Source organism: Peromyscus eremicus, chromosome 6 (assembly GCF_949786415.1).
Source record: "Peromyscus eremicus chromosome 6, PerEre_H2_v1, whole genome shotgun sequence".
In the NCBI taxonomy this organism is placed as follows: Eukaryota; Metazoa; Chordata; class Mammalia; order Rodentia; family Cricetidae; genus Peromyscus; species Peromyscus eremicus.
In genome coordinates this window covers 66,440,928-66,461,517 of record NC_081421.1, presented here as the reverse complement: position 1 = coordinate 66,461,517, position 20,590 = coordinate 66,440,928, and the positions used below count along the sequence as shown (strand labels likewise).

The following is a 20,590-nucleotide window of genomic DNA, read 5'->3' as shown; positions in this document are numbered from 1 at the left end:
AAAAGCAGTAGCGTACAAAATGGGAAAAGATTTTTACTAACTCACATGATAGATGGCTAATATATATTATATTTTACGATATACCATATATAGTATATTATATATGTTATCTCCAGCCAGTCCTGATGGTGCACACCTTTAATCCCAGTACACTACAGGCAGAGGCAGGTGGATTCAAGGACAGAGTGAACAACAAAATGAGTTCCAGGACCCCTTGGGTTTTTACACAGAGAAATCCTGTGTCAAAAATATCAACCCCCCAAAAGAAACCCAAAACAAAGAAAAACAACAATAACAAAAACCTCTGGAAGTTTGTTATAAAAAAAAAAAACAGATAACCCAATTAAAATGGGCTACAGATTGAAACAAAATTTCAGATGCCTGAGAATCACTTAAAGAAATGTTCAAGATTCTTAGCCATCAGGGATATGCAAATAAAAACTAAGTTATTGAAATTCCATCACACATCTGTCAGAATGGCTAAGATCAGTAACACAAGTGACAGCTCATGCTGGTAAGGATGTGTAGCTCCTCCAGTGTTGGTGGGAGTGCAAACAAGTGCAGCCACTGTGTAAATCAATATGGTGTTTCCTCAGAAAGATCAATTTACCTCAAGATCTGCCTACACAACTGTTGGGCAGATGCCCAAAAGATGCTTCTTTCTACCACAGGGACCCTTGGTCAACAATGTTCATTGCTGTTCTATTCAAAATATCCAGAATTTAGGAAACAGCCTAGATGTCCCTCAACAGAGAAATGGATAAAGTAAATGAGGAATATTTGCATAATGGAGTTTTACCCAGCTGTTAAAAAATGACATCATGATATTTGTAGGCAAATGGATGGAACTAGAAATATCATGCTGAGTGAGGTAACCTATATCTAGGAAGATAATTATGGTATGTGTGGTGGTTTAAATAGGAATGGCCCTCATAACCTCATATATTTGAATACTTGGCATTAGGAAGTATTACCACTTGACAGGGATTAGGAGATGTGGCCTTGTTGAAGGAAGTGTGGCCTTGTTGGAGAAAATGTGTCACTGGGGATGGCCTTTGGGGTTTCAAATGCTCAAGCCAAGCAAGATGTCTCTCTGGCTGCCTGCCATTTGGATATGCAACTCTCAGCTACCTCTCTGGTACCATATCTGTCTGCTTGCTGCCATGCTTCCATGTTGATAATGGACTAAAACTCTGACACTGACAGCCTCAATTAAATATTTCCTTTGATAAGAGTAGCTGTGGTCATAGTGTCTCTTTACAGCAATAGAACACTGACTAAGAGAGAAGTTGGTACCAGAAGCTAGGGTATTTCTGTGAGAGGCCTGACCATGTGGTTTTATTCCATCAATGAGGGATCATATCAACATTTGCACAGCTATTATTCACCCTTGCAATGATTGCAGCTATAAACACCATCAGGGAATAGGAGTTTTCCTTAACTTGTCAGTTGACTTGGTTTTCACAACATGGATAGCAGGTAAAGAGCTCATACATGGTGAGCAGAAAGGAGAGCCTGGAACCCCTGAGATGGCTCTCTTCTTTCCTGCCTTTCATTCCATCCAGACACACAGTCTCAGGATGACTCCATAAACTTTAGTGGTGGTCTTTCCGATGCCTCTCAGATAATTCTACTTGGAATCAGTCTTCCAGATCCATCTAAGGGTGTGGTTTATGAATATCCTAAATCCTTCTCAAGTCAACCACTTAGATTGACCAGATTTAGCTTCTCATTAGCTCATATTCTTCATTCTCCCCTGGCAGGATCTGTCCTTAACATCAGAACTGCCATGCTCATTTTGCTGGTCTTTAAGAGTGAAAGATTATGCTGATTTCCATGAAGTGTAGAATTTGTTCAACAGAAACCATAGAGAAAGGGACTCTGAAGGCATCCCCCTCTGTAGTGTGATCAGAAATATGTTTCCTTCACCTCATATCTCTCCAGGTAGTCCTGTCTTAGAGAGACTCTCTAAGCCTAACGGACACAGAAATAAGTTCATATTCAATCAGCTCAGCCATTCCCAGTCTGGCTCTTCTGTAAGTCTGGCTGCAACACTACTTTCTGTCAATATAGGATAAATCATCATTGGTGTTGACCCCTTGATTTTTTATTCATCTGGTAGACTTTGTGCAGATGACTAATTACTAGCATGGGTGACTCTTCACCAGGAAAATTCAGGGTCACTGGGGTAGACACCCCTCCATCATATGTGTCATTTGAAGGTTTTGTTGGTGATCACTTCAAGAACCATTGTTTGTAAGAAATGTGCTCTAAATTGTGAGTCCTATGCTCCAGTGAGCATGCTCCTGGAGGGCAGGTGTGACTTGTCACAGAGGAACTAAGAAACCTTGGGCAGTAAGCTTAGGCTTTGCTCATAATGTTTCTCATTTATAAAGAGGCACAGGTGGAGTTTTTCTTTTTCCCATTGGTGAGGGTTTCACAGGGCAAACTTATTTAGTCAAAAATACTCAGATCCCCAACAGTGGGGGGTGCATGTATTAAGCCTGGGGGTGCATGTCCTCCTAGCTGAGAGAGCCACTGTTCATTAAAGGAAAACAAAGCTGAGAGAACCAAAATGAAACACACACACACACACACACACACACACACACACACACACACACACACACAATCACAGGACTATCTAGCACATATTTATACACCTGAACAGACAGGAGGAATCAGGTGAAGTATCGAACAAATTCTAAACAATGGGGAATAGCCCCATGACACCCCTGTCCTATGTGTCCACACAAAAGTGCTTTAATAAGACATTCCTCCAGATTTGAGAGGCCAAATAACTTTCTAATCTGTTTCCTTTTTGTGTGAAAGTGTCAGAGTCCTCTGAAGTGTTACACAGCAATTGATTAAAGGGAGGCTTGGATGCCTAGATTAGAATGAGTACACCCTGGAGCTCTTGTACTCCATACCCATCCATCCCCATTCCAAGGGGCTCTCAGTCCACCACTGTATCCATTTCTGGTGTCTGGGATCTCAGTGGTATCTTCAAAAATGTAGGATAGCCACCAGAGAAGGCCTCTGGGACATGGATATACTCCAATAGAAAGTCTTTAGAAAGTCTTTATTTACAGGCTGACAATTACACTGGGTATTCAGGAACCTAGTGTACCTTAGAGACGTTCTGGAATGAGCTCTCGAGCACAGAGTCTATATTCTGAATTGGTAAAATTCTGTTAACAGGAAGAGTTATGGAGGTCAAACAGTAGGGTAGAATATTTATAGTTTCCCCATCAGTAAGGATATGATGGATTAGACCCTTGTTTTAGTTTTGGCAGCTGGTGCTGTGTAGGTGATGGAGTTTGCAGCCCTGAGTGGTACTTCCCCCATGGAATCTGGTGACATCTAACATATATTCTGGACACTGAAGCAGCTGGCCATGGCCAACTCTCCTATGTGTCCAAACAGAATATGTCAATCAGACTCTTGATGCAGAGGTGAGAGACCAGGTGCAGGTGTCAGATCCCTCCAAAGCATTAGGCAGAGACTGATCACAGGGACTCTTGGGGACCTGAAACTCAGGTTGTACCATTTCTAAAGTTCACTGGCCACCACACTCTTTTTTCTCTGATATGCTCTGAGAATCCCAGTGTCTTAGGTCTTGTCTCTGGACCTTCAATGGAAACTGGAAAACTATTGTGGGGCATATAATCTCAGCGGTTGAAGATACTTTAAAAGCCAAAAGAGCCTATACAGATGTGAAGCAGACTCTAAGAGACCTTCATGCAGACTCAGACTACTATAGTCAGCAAAACTTTCTATAACCAGAGATGGAAAAATTAAGATATTCCACAATAAAACCAAATTTAGGCAATATTTATGAACAAATCCAGCCCTACAGTAAGTGGTTGAAGGAAAACTCCAACCTAAGAAGGTTCACTATAACCATGAGTAGTACAGAGAATAAATAATCTGAGAGCAGTAAAGGCAAAAGTAGGGAAACATACACATACACACAAACACCACCACCACAACAATAAAGACAACAAAATATTAGGAATCAACCCTCATTGGTCATCGATATCTCTTAATGTAAGTGGTCTTGATTTCCCAGTGAAGTGTCACAGACTAACTGTGTGAATGTGGAAACAGATTGCATCCTTCTGCTGCATCCAAGAAATACACCTCAATCTAATGGGTAGAGATTATCTCAGGGTAAAGAATTGGAAGTGAATATTCCAACCAAATGTACCTAATAAGTAATAGTTGCTTTTATATCTAACTAAATAGACATCACAAAAAACTAATCAGAAGACATAAGTTAAGACACTATATACTCATTTAAGGAAAGGGGCACCAAGATAAACAAAATCAGAAACAATAGGTTCCACTTAGCAAAATGAAATCAAGATCAGATATGTATTTTAAATAGACCAATAAACCCTAGGAAGATATCATGATAGCTAAAAGTCTCTTCAGTAAATAAAGCCCAGGACCACATACATTTAGCACAGATATCTACCTGTCATTCAAAGAAGAGTTAATGCCCATCTTCCTCAAATTATTCCGGAAATTAGAAACAAAGGATCATTGTCCAATTTATTTTATGAGTCTAAAATTACACAGATACCTAAATTACACTCTAATTCACTTATGAACACTGCTGCAAAAATACTCATCAAATAATTACAAAATGAGTCCCAGAATATTCAAAGAATATTTACCATGATGAACTAGACTATATCCTAGATATGTAGGGATGGTTCAATATGCAAAGATTAAAAAATGTAATTGACAGTATAAATTCCCAAAATACCAAACCTCAGAAAGACACAAGACTCATGATCATATCATTATATGGAAGGAGACCGTTTTTCACTATGTAACACACTCCTTTATGAGGAAACTCAGGGAGAGATTGGCACACAAGTGACATACCTAAATACAATAATGGCAGTTTAAACAAGTCCATAGTCAACATCAACTTAAATAAGAGAAACTTAAACAATCCCACTAAAATCTGGAATGAGACAAGGTTTGACTCTCTCCATATCTATTCAATATAACAACTGAATTCTTAAGGAGATCTTAGGGGAGCGGGAGATCCCAGCTGGATCAGGAACAGAGAGGGAGAACAAGGAAAGAGAGACCATGCTAATGAAGACCCCATGGGAATAGGAAGAAGCAAAGTGCTAAAGAGGTTCCCAGAAATCCATAAAGATACCTTCATAATAGACTACTGGCAATGGTCGAGAGAAAGCCTGAACTGACCTACTCTGGTGATCAGATGGCCAAACACCCTAACTGTCATGGTAGAACTCTCATCCAATGACTGATGGAAGCAGATGCAGAGATCCACGGCCAGGCCCCAGTTGGAGCTCCAGAATCCAATATGCGAGAAAGAGGTATGAGTGAAAATTGTTGAGACCATGATTGGAAAAAGCACAGAGACAAATAGCCATATTAGTGGAATACACGAACTATGAACCAATAGCTGAGGAGCCCCCAACTGAATCAGGCCCTCTGGATAGGTAAGACAGTGGATTAGCTTGAAGTGTTTGGGAGGTCCCCAGGCAGTGGGACCAGGACGTGTCCTTCATGCAGAGCTGGCTCTTTGGAGCCTGGGGCCTGTGCGGGGACACTTTGCTCAGCCTGGGTGAAGGGAGGAGGGAACTGGACCTGCCTCCATTGGATCTACCAGGCTGGACTGCATCCCCAGGGGAGTCCTTGCCCTGGAGGTAATGGGAATGTGGGGTGGGGTGGGGGGAGGAGGCAGTAGCAGGGAGGACAGGGGAATCTATGGATGATATGTAAAATTAGATTAAATTATAAAATAAAAAATAACAACTGAATTCTTAATTAAATCATAAGGCAACTGACAATAAAAGGGATACAAATTGGAAAGGAAGAAGAAAGAATATTTACTTATAGAAGATAATATAATACACATAAGTTAGGTAAACAATTCAACAAAGAAATTCCTATAGCTAATGAAAACTTTAGAAAATAAACTTGAAAAAATATAAGGGAGTGAAAACTTTGGTTGGGATGCATTGAATGACAAATCTATTTTCAGTAATATTATAATAATAAAAAAAATAGTAGTTTACCAATGTACAAATGAGAGACAGACTTGGAAAGAAATCAGAGAAAAACACTTTCAAAGTAACATCAAATAGCATAAAATATCTTGGGGTTAAGTCTAACCTAGCAAGTGAAAGACTTCATAAAAACTTCAAGTCTTTGAGGAAGAAATTGAAGAAGATATCAGAAAATGATCTCCCATGCTCGTGAATCAGTAAGATTAACATCTAAAAATGGCCATTCTACAAACAGCAATGTGTGGATTCAAAGCAATCTGCTTCAAAAATTTCAATACAATTTATTCCATAAATTTAAAGACCATTCAAGCTTCATACAGAAATACAAAAATCATTGGATAGCTAAACAATTACTAAACAGTAAAAGAACTGCCGGACGTATCACCATTCCTGATTCCAAATTGTACTTCAAAGCTAATAAAATAAAAGCTAATAATAAAAGTAATAAAAGAGTATGGTGATCTCCAGGCACTGACTGCTGCTGAAGGCTATGTCTGGGCCAAAGGCCCCACTGCATTCAGGGTCTTTGCCCAAACTTGACTCTTTGGACAGCTGAGCAACAGTAAGTAAACGAACAAGTAATCATTGCTTTCTCCGTCAACCAGTCATACAGACTCTAAAACAGTATTTCTGTTTGTCATTGGCTTCTGGTGAGAGAGTTCAGGCAAGTTCCTATATCACCAAAATTCCTGTAGAACCCTACCAACCTTGGAAAACACTTAGTCTTGCATGTTTTGGATTATAAAAAACCCACATCTCCTATCTTCCTAGCTGTCTTCGCAACCTGGGATTAGGGTGAAAACCTATTATGGCAGAAAATAAAGCTTCATTAATTTGACTCAAAATATTTGGGTGTTGGTGTTCTGTACTTCAGTTGGGGACATCACTACCCATCTTGGCCCCTTTCATGGAATTGTGATGTATTTCTTCATTCCTAGGTTGTCTGTACCACTTGTCATCTGCCTGGATTAGGCTGTTGAAGTCTCTCATCCTCTTTAATCATTGGAAAATGTAGTACTACGAGGAGCTTTAATGAATTTCTTTTTATATTTTTTATTTTATACTTTAACTTAATTTTACAAATCAGCCACGAATTCCCCTGTTCTCCCTCCTCCAGCCAACCCCGCCCTCCCACCAGACCACCCCCCATTCCCATATCCTGCAGGGCAAGAACTCCCCTGGTGATTCAGCTCAGTCCAGGCAGGTCCAGTCCCTTCCTCCCTTCCCCCAGGCTGAGCAAAGTGTCCCTGCATAGGCCCCAGGTTCCAAACAGCCAGCTCATTCACTAAAGACAGGTCCTGGTCCCACTGCCTGGGGGCCTCCCAAACCATTCAAGTTAACCAACTGTCTCACTTATTCAGAGGGCCTGATCCAGTTGGGATCTCCTCAGCTATTATGAATTTCTTTCCTGACAGACATAACCTTTCTTAACTCCATTGTGAGGAAGCAATCCAATTGACCAATGTTTATTTTGATCAATCACCCCCCTAACACTGTTATTTCCTTTTAGACCTGTTGAATTAAGGACACCAGAACCTCAAAGTGGCTGGGAGAAATCTGAGCTTCAGTTCAATGGAATGTTTGTTGTGGCTCCAAACAGGAGCACTCCCCATACAACCAATCACACTGGAATCAAAACTTCCAGGCCAGAAGAACTGAAGGTCATGGAAACAGAAAGAAATTTTTTCCCAAGAGGTCACTAGGGGTCATAGTGAGTGGTATTATTTCCTTTTTTACCACCTGGTGCCTGGACCCATGGATCTGGACTATGGAGAAACCTGCCTACTAAGGTATCCTTAACCAGCACTCTGGGGTTGCTGCGATGTAGTGGGTAGCCATTCCAGCTTTGATCTGGAAGTTCCAACCCCCATTGAGGCTCTGGTAACTGCCATGCCTACAAGGCAGGCTGAGAGAGCACTCTGAAGACCTGAGATCCAGATGGGCGGGCTCTCTTGGTTCCGGGACCCTAGAGGTAGACTGAGCAGAGTTCTCCAGAGAACACTGCCAGATTGCGCTACACCTTTCCCAGACCATGTAACCTATCCCTTCACTTATAAGTTACCACAAAATAAACCTACTTATAACTACATGGAGTGGCCTTAATAATTTCACCAATACTGCTACTTCATTGGCTCTATAACTGTGTCTTGAAAGTTCATAACAGCTGCTTCATCAACAGGACCACTCTCTGTCAGCGCCCTCTGCTCTTTGGACCCCTTGACATGCTCTTCCAGCACCCACCCAAACACCAGGCTTTTCTGCTCTGACATTCAAGCATGATGGAGAAAAACTCCATCATTCTGCAGACCAAGAACCTACCAGGAGGTTGTTGAACCTGGTACAACCAGTGGAATCCATGATTGTGGGCCAGAGTTGCACCTCTCTGTCTGAGAATTTAGTATCTTGGTCAGAAGCTATACTGTGTGGAATACCATGAGAGTTGACAATGCTTCCATTAGTCCCTGTGTGGTAGTTTTGGTAAAATCATTACAGGCAGGTAATGCAAATATATAACTAGAATAAGTATCTACTCCAGGAAGGACAAAGTAGTGTCCATTCCACAGAGGAAGTGGCCCAATGTAGTCATCCTTTCATGACTTTGTTGGCTGGTCAGACCGGGGAATGGTGACATATCTGGGGCTCTGTGTTGGTCTCTGTTGTTGGCAGAGCTGGCATTCAGCAGCAGGTGTAGCAGCAGCTATAACCAGGTCACTCTTGATGAGTGGATACCCATGTTGGGATTCCATGCATAACCCCTATCTCAGCTACCACAGGTACTTTGATCATGGGCCCATTTGGTAATAATGAGGATAGCTTATTAAAGAGTCTGACTGTATACTAAGTGAGTCATCCTATTTACCTTGATTATTGAACTCCTCCTCTGATGAAGGCAATTTTTATGAGCATTTACAGAAGACAAAAGAACTTCACATTCTCTGTTCCTTTGCAGATCTGTCTAAATACTACTTCCCCAAATGTATTTACATATTTCCAGTTTTCCTTTTTCCCTTTTTTTTTCTTCTCTTATACAGTCCCATCTGAACATAGTCTCCCCTCTCTCCACTCCACATATATGCACTACTCCTCTGTTTCCCTTCAGAAAAGCAAAAGGCTCCTGGGAACATGAAATGAACACAAGATAACAAAATGTAATAATAGTAGGCACAAACCCTCATATCACGGCTGGAGGAGCCAACTCAGAAGGAGCCAATATCCAACAAAGAATTCAGAGACTCCCCACACTCTTGCCGTTAGGACTCCCACAAAACCCTGAGCTAAACAAGCACAGTAAGTACACAGAGGATTTAGTACAGACCCATGCAGGCTTTGTGATTGCCTCTTCAGTGTCTGTGATCCCCTATGAACCCTGTTTAGTTGACTCTGTAGGTTCTGTACCCTTTGTGTCTTTGATGCCTCCTAAAACCCTGACTTCCCCTCTTCCTTGAGGTTCACTGAGTTCTGCTTAATGTTTGGCTGTGGATGTCAGTGTCAGCTCACAACACATGTTGGAGAAATCCCACCTGATGTCCATTGGACTGTGTCAGTCTCTGAGTGTAACAGAATTCATGAGGTATTGTCTCACTGATTGTGTGTGTGAGTGTGTGTGTGTGTGTGTGAGTGAAGACACTGCACCAACTTCTACAACTGAGCACAGCTGGATAGACTAAAATGGCCCTTTTCAAACAGAAACACCACTGGACTGCATAAGATGATTTTACAATTTTTATTCATTTGATATTTTATTTATTTGAGATGGATGTGCCCATGGAGAAAAGAGGAGGACTGAACAAAGGGTCCTCTGCAAGAGCAACAATTGCTTTTGCCAGCTGAATCATCTCTCCTGTCCCAAACACTGAGTTTGGAGAAAAACTTACTTCATTCTCTTTCCTTCTCTTGTAATCAAACATTCCTGTTTGTTTTCTCCTTTATAAGTCCTTGACCATATCTTCCGCACAGTTCACTCCAGTTAGGTTTTTCCAAAGAAACCCTGTTGTAATGTGCTTGGTGCCAGCAGTTAAAATGAATTTCAGATTCTAACTCCTTAGACAAAAATCAAACCAGTACAATAACATGGTAGAGGCTGCATAGATTGTACCAGAGTCCAAGGCTCCCCCTTCTTCAACCTGACATTGATTCCTTTACATCTGTATTAAGCCTCAGCGACCATGCTGTTATTCCCTAATTGCTCTGGAAATTTTCCACACATCCCATAGTCTACCTAGGTATCATTGCTAACACCACGACTGCTGCTTCTGGGAGACAAGGGTAGGACAAGGTTGGCCAGGTCCTAGGATCGCTTCAAGCATTTAATAGGGTGCTTCAAGAAAGGGCAGTGAGCAGGCATGAAACCATAAGCTTCAACCACTAAGTGGGGATAAGAGCCCACCATTATCTTCCAGCCTGAGGTCTCAGAGACCTCAGAAGCATGAGCTGTAATGAAATCCAGTGTCTGGGTTTTCAGCTGCCCTGAGCTGTGGAGGTCAGCCAGGAAGAGTGTGGGCAGCATTCTCCACAGAGATGTCCCTGAAGAGGGCATGCTCACACATGACCTTCAAACGCTCCAGGCCATACTTATCAGCAGCTGCCAGCACAGCAGCTGCCATGCTGTCCAGGTCTGGTGCTGTTCCTGTGTAAATGAAGTCCATCATTACCTTGAAGACTTGTGGCTCCAGGTCAGGGATCTCAACGCGATTCTTTCTGCTCTCCTCCATGTCGTGTTGAAACATGGCTCTGAAAACTGGAGAGCGAGCTGCTAAGATGGCCTTGTGAGCCCAGAATTCCTGGCCAGCTACCACTAGGCAGCAGTCTGTGAATTGGGAATTCTTCCACAGCTCTCCTAGCTCATCTGCCAATGTGCATCTGGGCACCAGAATTCCTGGCTTCTTGTTCTGGTCAGAGAGGCTCAAAGAGACCTGGGCCATGTTCACCTTGCAGACAAGGGTGAGCTGGTCATCTGGAAGAAGCATAAATGCACGGAAAAAGAGAAAATCTCAAAGAATAAACTTTTTGTAACCCCAGTCCTGGCCTGGCACGAATCTAAAGGCTCTTGGGCTCTTTATGACACTGGTTTTCTCTCCTTTGGCACTTATGATCCAGAACTGGAACTTTGCCCAAACATGACTCTTCAGACAGTTGAGCAACACTAGGTAAACTGACAGGTAATCTGCGCTTTCTTCATTGACTCCTTTCCGGTATACTCTCAAACACCATTTGTCGTTGGCTCCTATTGAGAAAGTTGGGCTTCTAATGCTTTGCCGCATTTCCTCAGCAATAAAAGGGAAGTTGCTGATGGTCCACCTATAGGAGAAATCCTGAACGCTGATTTGTGTGTGGTCCCATCTCTGGGCTATCTCATCTCCTGCCATGTCTCCTTGAGGAAGTTTGAGTGCTCAACTGGATCCAAAAAGAAGAACTAGCAATTGTTTTCTCTTCACCCTGTGAAACACAATAACAGACAGGATTTTGATTTTTAGTTTTTGTTTCTCATCTGTTTCCTCTTCTACAAGGCTGGAAACTTGGGTGTCTGATATTTTCTATACAGATTTCAATGCTAATTTCAGAGAACACAGTCTAGGCTACTAGATACACTTACATCACTCCATTATTTTCTAGATTGAATCTTAGTTCAGTAAGTAACTAGTGTTGACAATTATACACAGCTTTTGAATAGTTTTGCTCATTCATTCTATTAATTCATATCGAAAATGTTGCACTAGGGTTCTCTAGAGGAACAGAATACATACAAGGTATATATATATATCATCAAATGGGATTTATGAGAATGACTTTGGACTGCAGTCCTGCTAATTCCACATTACCTATGAAAGGAAAGTCCAGTATTACAGTACTTACTCGGTGCTGGATGTTGGATGTGTCCACTGGTTTTCAGTATATGCTAGAGTTCTAAATACTCTCTATTGCCAGGGAAGGGATGGACTTGCTGCAAGGTGAGGGCAAGCAGGCAAATAGCAAGAGCTTCCTGCTTCCATGTCCTACTATAGGCTTCAAGCAGAAGGTGTGGCCTAATTTAGGGTGTGTCTTTCAGACTCAAGATCAGGATTAAAGGTGTGTGTCTTCAGGCCCTGAGATCTGGAGTAAGTGTTTGTGTCTTTTTACCTCCAAAGTCTGTACTTGAATTGGATCTACCCACATCAAATGAAGCAAAACACTTCTCACTATTATGACCTCCATTTTAGGGTTTTAATTAATTCCATGTCTTGTTAAGTTGGGAACCCCCAAAAACCATCACAAGTGTATTTTGCTTATTGTGGTTCATCTTAAATAAAATAGGCATGGTGTTCATTTTTACACAGCTGTTATTTCCTCTTCTCAGGGTTTTATACTAATCTTCCCACCAACATGATCGGAAAAGAGGTGGTGCCTTACCCTGTCAGGGGACTCAGTGATCACAACGTGGAGATCAGGGTGGAAGAATTCTTATATGGTGGTCAAGAAGCAGAGCCAGGCAGTAACTCTGAAAGTGGCCTCTCCTTTCATCCAGACTCACATTCCCTTGGATGGTTCCACACACTTTCATTGGTGATCTTGCCCCTCCCCCTCAGATAATTCTCCTTGGAAAAACTATTCTCAATCCACTAAGGGTGTGCTATGAGAAGATCCTAAGTTCTCAATTCCATCATGCTGACTGCCATGATTCAGCTTCTCAATACCTCATAATTTTCATCCTCCACTGGTGAGTTCTGTCCTCTTTAAACTTTGAACTTCCATGCTTACTCTGATGGGCTTTAAAAATGAGACAGTATTCTGGTTTTCAAAAGGTGCAGAATATATTCAACAGTTACTGAAGAAGGGGTTTGAAACAGTTCTTCCTAGAATATGATCTGTAAAATGCTGCCCACATCTATCATCTGTCTAGTTCATCATGTCTAGAGGGACTCACCAAGCCTAGAGGACTGGGAAATACCTTCAGTGATTCAATCAACTCAACAATTCCCAGCCTAGCTCTCCTGAAATCTGGCTCTAATGCTGCTCATTCCTCAATCCAGGATAAATCAATCCATTGGTTTTGATCTCTGAACTTTTGGTTCCTCATTTAGGAACCTTTGGCAGGTGGCTAACTAGTAGCCTCTGTGACTTTTCTGTATGTGTTTAGGGCCAGGGTGGCAGAAACCCCTTACCTCAAATACATCATTTGTAATGAAGGTAGAAAATTCCTGCAAGACCCTTCATTTGTAAGAAAAGTGCTCTACCTATAAGTTCTGAGCTTCCAGGAGCATGCTCCTGCAGAGTGGTAGCAATTCTCTCAATGGGGAAATGACTCCTGCCTGTGTCTCAATTTTAAGATCTTTTCTTATAGTTTCTCATTCCAGGAATGGAACATGTGTAGCTTTTATTTCAGGTAGGCCATTCTCTGGGGGACATGGCACAGCCAAAGTGATTCAGATTCCCAACATGAGAAGGCAAAATCTTAAGCAGCAGAGGTGTCCATAAAACAGAGAAAGTCAACAATCAATACAGCAAAACAGTAATAACAGTAACATGTAGAAAGACTTGCAGAAACACACACACACACACACAGAAACAGAGAGAGAGAGAGAGAGAGAGAGAGAGAGAGAGAGAGAGAGAGAGAGAGAGAGAGAGAGAGAAGAGACTTTGAAAATGGATTTAGGAAAATAGAAAGTCCTTCTTAGCCAGTTGGCAAACACATGAGGTATTTGGGATTCCAGTGCAGTAACTAGCCTTTCTCAGTGTGGGCTTTTAAGCAAAATTCCCATATTCTGGGTTGACAAACTTTAGTTAAGAAGACGTTAGCCCAAAGTAGCACTACAGAAGCGAAATGTGGTACTATATTTCAAGCAAGGTTTGAACATTTAGAGATATTCCTAGAACTATGGACTTTGGTGCATTAAGCCTTTGTTTTATCTGTGGTAGGGGTTACTGTTTTTTGTAGACAAGTGCTGGGTTGTACAACTAGAATGGTACTTCCTTCATGGAGACAGTTGTGCTTACCTATGGGGGCCTGCTAATGTCTGGGCCCTGTTACACATGTGGGTCAGTGCACCATGAGCATATGGTACCTCAAAGGCTGAAAGAAGCTGTTGGATCCCCTGGATAACTGGATAACTGCAGTTACTGACTGTTGTCAGCTGACCTATTAATGAAGTGAATTGGATGACAGTCTTCTGGAAAGGTATTCAGCACCTTTGACTCCTGAACCATTTCTCCATACCATCACAGTTACTTTCTTAAAGAGGATGGAACAACTCTGAAAGACTAGTCAAATTGAGAATCCTGTATAATAAAACAACCTTTGGAGGCATTATGATCCCAGACCTCAAGCTCTACTATAGAGCTACAGTAATAAAAACAGCTTGGTACTGGCATAAAAACAGACATGTGAATGAATGGAATCCAGTTGAAGACCCTGACATTAATCTGCACACCTATGAAGATATAATTTTGACAAAGTAGCCAAAACTGTACAGTGGAAAAAAAAGAAAGCATCTTCAACAAATGGTGCTGGCACAACTGGATGTCAACATGTAGAAGGCTGCAAATAGATCCATATCTATCACAGTGCATAAAACTGAAGTCCAAGTGGATCAAAGACCTCAACATAAATCCAGCTACTCTGAACCTTCTAGATGAGAAAGTAGGAAGTAGTCTTGAATGCATTGGCATAGGAGATCACTTCCTAAATGTAACACCAGTAGCACAGACACTGAGAAAAACAATCAATCAATGGGACCTCTTGAAACTGAGAAGCTTTTGTACAGCAAAGGATGCAGTCAACAAGGCAAAGCAACAGCCTACAGAATGGTAAGAGGACTTCACCAACCCCACATCTGACAGAGGACTGATATCCAGAATATATAAGGAACTCAAGAAATTAGACATCAAAATGCCCAACAGTCCAATTAAGAAATGGGCTGTAGAGCTACACAGAGAATTCTCAACAGAGGAAGTTCAAATGGCTGAAAGACATCTAAGGAATTGCTCAACATCTCTAATCATCAGGGAAATGCAAATCAAAACAACTCTGAGATACCACCTTAAGCCTGTCAGAATGGCTAAGATCAAAAACACTGAAGACACCTTATGCTGGAGAGGATGTGGAGCTAGGGGAACTCTCCTCCACTGCTGGTGGGAATGCAAGCTTGTACAACCACTTTGGAAATCAATATCGTGCTTTCTTAGAAAATTGGGAATCAATCTCCCCCAAGATCCAGCTATACCACTCTTGGGCATATACCCAAGGAATGCTCAATCATACCACAACGGTATATGCTCAGCTATGTTCATAGCAGCATTGTTTGTCATAGCCAGAACATGGAAACAACCTAGATATCCTTCAACTGAAGAATGGATAAACAAAATGTGGTACATATACACAGTGGAATACTACTCAGCAGAGAAAAACAATGACATCATGAGGTTTTCAGGCAAATGGATGGATCTAGAAAAAATCATCCTGAGTGAGGTAACCCAGACTCAGAAAGACAAACATGGTATGTACTCACTCATGGGAGGATACTAGATGTGGAACAAGGATGACTGGACTGCTACTCACATCACCAGGGAGGCTACCTGGAAAACAGGACCCCAAGAAAGACACGGGGATCACCCAATGACTGAGAAATGGAAGAGATCTACATGAACAGCCTGGACATGAGTGGGGGTAATTAAGGGCGAGGGTCGAGGGAAAGAGATCTTGGGGAAGCGGGAGATGCCAGCTGGATCAACAACAGAGAGGGAGAACAAGGAATAAGAGACCATGGTAAATGAAGACCACATGAGAATAGGAAGAAGCAAAGTGCTAGAGAGGCCCACAGAAATCCACAAAGATACCCCCACAACAGACTGCTGGCAATGGTCGAGAGACAGCCCGAACTGACAAACCCTGGTGATGGGATGGCCAAACACCCTAATTGTCATGCTCGAAACCCCATCCAAAGACTGAGGGATCTGGGTGCAGAGATCCATGGCTGGGCCTCTGTTGGAGCTCTGGAAGTCCAATTAGTGAGAAAGAGGAGGGTTTATATGAGCGAGAATTGTTGAGAGCAAGGCTGGATAAAATACAGGGACAAATAGCCAAACGAATGGAAACACATGAACTATGAACCAATGGCTGAGGGGTCCCCAACTGGATCAGGCCCTCTGAATGGCTGACATAGTTGATTGGCTTGATCTGTTTGGGAGGCATCCAGGCAGTGGGACCGGGTCCTGTGCTCATTGCATGAGTTGACTGTTTGAAACCTGGGGCCTCTGCAGGGTCCCTTGGCTCGGCCTGGGAGGAGGGGACTGGACCTGCCTGGATTGAGTCTACCAGGTTGATCTCAGTCCTCAGGGGAGGCTTTGCCCTGGAGAGGCTTTGCCCTGGAGAGGCTTTGCCCTGGAGGAGGTGGGCTGGGGGAAAGGTGAGGAGGGCGGGAGGGGGGAAAAGAAGAGAATCTGTGGCTGATATGTAGAACTGAATTGTATTGCAAAACAAAAAAATAAGAACATGGAATCATTAAAAAATAAATAAATAAAAAATAAACCTCCTAGTAAATATATATATATATATATATATGTATATATATATATATATACATATATAAAAGAATATTGGTATTAACACTTCTTTGAAGATCTGTTAGAATTCTGCGCTGAAACCATCTGGTCCTGGGCTTTTTCTGGTTGAGAGACTTTTAATGAATGATTTTATTTCCTTCGGGGTTATTGGACTATTTAAATAGTTTATCTCATCTTGATTTAACTTAGGTATGTATTGCCTATCCAGAAAATTATCCATTTTTTAGGTTTCCAGTTTTGTGGAGTAGAGGTTTTTGAAGTATTACCTGATGATTTTCTGGATTTCCTCAGTGTTAGTTGTTCTGTCTCCCTTTTCATTTCTGATATTGTTAATTTGGATGCTCTTTCTCTACCTTTTGCTGGATTGGATAAGGGCTTGTCTATCTTGCTGATTTTCTCAAAGAACCAACTCTTTGTTTCATTAATTTTTTGTATTGTTCTCTTTTTTTGTATTATATTGATTTTAGCTCTCAATTTGATTAATTCCTGGCATCTATTCCTCCTAGGTGAGTTTGCTTTTTCACAGACAGAAAACAAAAATGCAAGCAAGCATTTTCTGAAATTCTTGTGAGAATAGACAGAGACAGTTGGCAGCCTGGACAGTCACCTAAAGTTCCTAGGCATTATTATGGCAACCGATTTATCTACAGACCTAGAATATCTGACAGACCATTTTCAGAAGCAGGAATTTTTAAAGACAATCTTACCTTGTCTTGGCAAAGTTCAATAGTCACTTTTCCTTGTTTTCCTTAACTTGTCAGTGGTCTTAGTTTTTACAATATGGATGACAGGTGAAGAGCTCATACATAATGAGTGGGAAACAGAGCCAGGAACCCCTGAAGGTGACTCTCTTCTATGCTGCGTTTTATTCCATTCAGATTCATAGTACCGGGATGACTCAGCACACTACAGTGCTGATCTTTCCCTTGCATCTCAGGTAATTCTACTTGGAAACACTCTTCCAGATGCATCTAACCACTAAGATAAACAAAATCAGAAAGAATAGGTCCCAGTTATTTCCTTCTTGGTCTGTTGGATTAAGGACATCAGGAGCTCAAAGTGGCTTGGGAGAAGTCTGAGCTTCCAGGTCAATGAACTGTTTGTTCTGGCTCCAAACAGGAGCACTGCCCCCACCTGACCACTCACACTGGAATCAAAACTTCCAGGCCAGAAAAACTTAAAATCATGGAAACAGATAACAATTTTTTCCCCAAGATGTCACTAGGGGTGATAGTGATTGATTGATTTCTTTTCTATTTCCTTTTCTAACACCTGGTGCCTACATCCAAGTCAGGGCTTTGGAGAAAAATACTTCCTGGTAAATCCTATCCCACGTTGTCCATTCCACAGAGGAAGTGGCCCAATGTAGTCATCCTGTCATGAAGTAGTTGGGTGGCCAGGCTAAGGAAACGGTGATACCTCTGGGCAGATCTGGCATTCAGCAGCAACTGTAATCAGGTTAAAAGTGAAGACAAATTTTGTGGACATTTACAAGGGACAAAATAATCTTCACATTCTTTGCTCCTTTGCAGATCTGTCCAAATACTTCTTCCCCAAATGTCTTTCTCATATTTCTTTCTTTTTTGTGTTTTTATTTTTTCTTCTCTCATACAATCCCATCTGACCATAGTCTCCCTACCCTCCACTCCAAATATATGCACTACTCCTCTGTTTCCCTTCAGAAAAGCACAGGTCTCCAGGGCATATCAAATGAACAAAAGATAATAAAATGTAATAATAGTAGGCAGAAACACTCTTATCAGGGCTGGAGGAGCCAATCCAGAAAGAACAAAAGGTTCCAAGATCAGACAAATAGTTCAGAGACTCCCCATACTCCTGCTGCTAGAACTTCCGTAAAACCCATGAGCTAAACAAGCACAGTGTGTACACAGAGGACTTAGTACAGACCCATGCATGCTCTGTGATTCCCTCTTCAGTCTCTGTTAACCTCCATGGACCCTGTTTAGTTGAATCTCTGTGCTCCTTTTACATGATATCTTTGATTCACCCTACAGTCATGCCTTTTCTTCCTTGAGGTTCCCTGAGCTCTATCTAATCTTTGGCTGTGGACCTCAGTATCTGCTCTCATCAGATGCTGGAGAAAGCCTAACTGATGTCGATTGGGCTAGGCATCAAACTATGAGTATAACAGAATTTCCTTAGGGATAATTTCACTGAATTTTGTGTGTGTGTAGGAGTAAGGATTCAGCACAAACTTCCACAGCTGAGCAGAGCTGGATAGACTAAAATAGGATTCTTCAAACAGAAACACCACCAGAATCCACTAACTGATTTTAAAATTTTTATTCATTTGATATTTTATTTGGTTAAGTACTGTCTACAGAGATGGATGTGCCTACGGAGACAAGAGGAGGACTGAAAAAAGGGTCCTCTGCAAGAGAATCTGCTATTGCAACTGATTCATCTCTCCAGTCCCACACACAGAGTTTAGAGAAAAAGTCTTCATTCTCTTCTACTTCTCTTGTAAGCAAACATTCATTTTTGTTTGGCCCTTTGCTGACCCCTTGGTCATATGTTCTTCTCAGTCCAATCCAGACAGGTTTCTCCAAAGAAGCCCTCTTGAGATGTCAATGGAGCCAGCAACTAAATTGAATTGCAGTTTCCAACTCATGAGACAAATTATCAAACCACAAAATATGCCAGAGTCCAGTCTCTGCCTCTCTCTAACTGTCCATTCAACACATTAACAGGTGTATTAAAGCCTGAACCACCATCTGTCTTTCCCTAGTTTCACTGAAAATGCTCCACAAATCCCATAGTCTACCCAGGTGTCATTGGTAACAACACTGACTGCTTCTTGGAGACAAGTATAGGTCATAGCTGACCAGGTTCTAGGATCACTTCATGCGTTTGAGTGGGGGCTCCAGGAAAGTATCCTGTGCAGAAGACAGGGAGCCATATGCTTCAGCCACCAAGTGGGGATATGAGCCCTCCATTATCTTCCAGCCTGGGGTCTCAGAGACCTCAGAAACATGAGCTGTAATGAAATCCAGTGCCAGGGTTTTCAGCTGCCATGAGCTGTGGAGGTCAGCCAGGAAGAGAGTGTGGGCAGCATTTTCCACAGAGAGCTCCCTGCAGAGGGCATCCTCACACATGACCTTCAAACGTTCCAGGCCATACTTGTCAGCAGCTGCCAGCAGAACATCTGCCATGCTGTCCAGGTCTGGTGCCTTTCCGGTGTAAATGAAGTCCATCATTGTCTTAATGACTTGCGGCTCCAGGTCATGAATCTCGACATGGCTACTTTTGCTCTCCTTCATGTCATGTTGAAACATGGCTCTGAAAACTGGAGAGTGAGCTGATAAGATGGCCTCTTGAGCCTGGAATTCCCGGCCAGCTACCACCAGGCAGCAGTCTGTGAAGTGGGAATTCTCCCAGAGCTCTCCTAGCTTATCTGCCAATGTGCAGCTTGGAACCTGCATCCCTGCCATTGTGTTCTGGTCAGAGATGCTGAAGGAGTCCTGGACCTCGCTCACCTTGCAGGGAAGGATGAACCCATAATCTGAGAGAACCAAAGAAGCATGGGATAAGAGGAAATTTCAAAGGATGAACTTTTTGAATCCCCAGTGATAACATGGCAAGAACCTAAAGCCCTTCTGGCTCCCCCACCTTGGATTTTCTTTCCTTCAGTGTTTAAGACTTTGCCCAAGTATGACTCTTTAGACAGCTGAGCAACACTAGGTAAACTGACAGGTAATTTACACTTCCTTCATCCACTCCCTTTGGGTTTACTCTCAAACACCATTTGTCATAGGCACTTATTAAGAAAGTTGGGCTTCTAATGTGTTCCTGAATTTCCTCCAGAATACAACAAAAGTTGCTGATGGTACACCTCTAGGAGAAATTCTGGATAGTGATCTGTGTGTAATCCTAGCTCTGGGCTATCCTGTCCTCTCACATTTCTCCTGGAGGTAGTTTGAAGGTTCAACTGGATCCAAAATGAAGAACTAGCAATTGTGTTATCTCTACCCTGT

The 20,590-nt window shown here is 42.1% G+C and overlaps 1 protein-coding gene across 1 annotated transcript; it reads right to left on the bottom strand.

The window, feature by feature from the left end:
• Positions 1-10,347: 10,347 nt before the first annotated feature.
• LOC131913763 (speckle-type POZ protein-like) lies at positions 10,348-20,047 on the bottom strand. The gene is given in 3 exon segments (XM_059266547.1): positions 10,348-10,558; positions 10,560-11,448; positions 19,771-20,047. Coding segments are annotated over 3 exon segments (1,377 nt in total).
• Between the last annotated feature and the right edge of the window lie 543 nt (positions 20,048-20,590).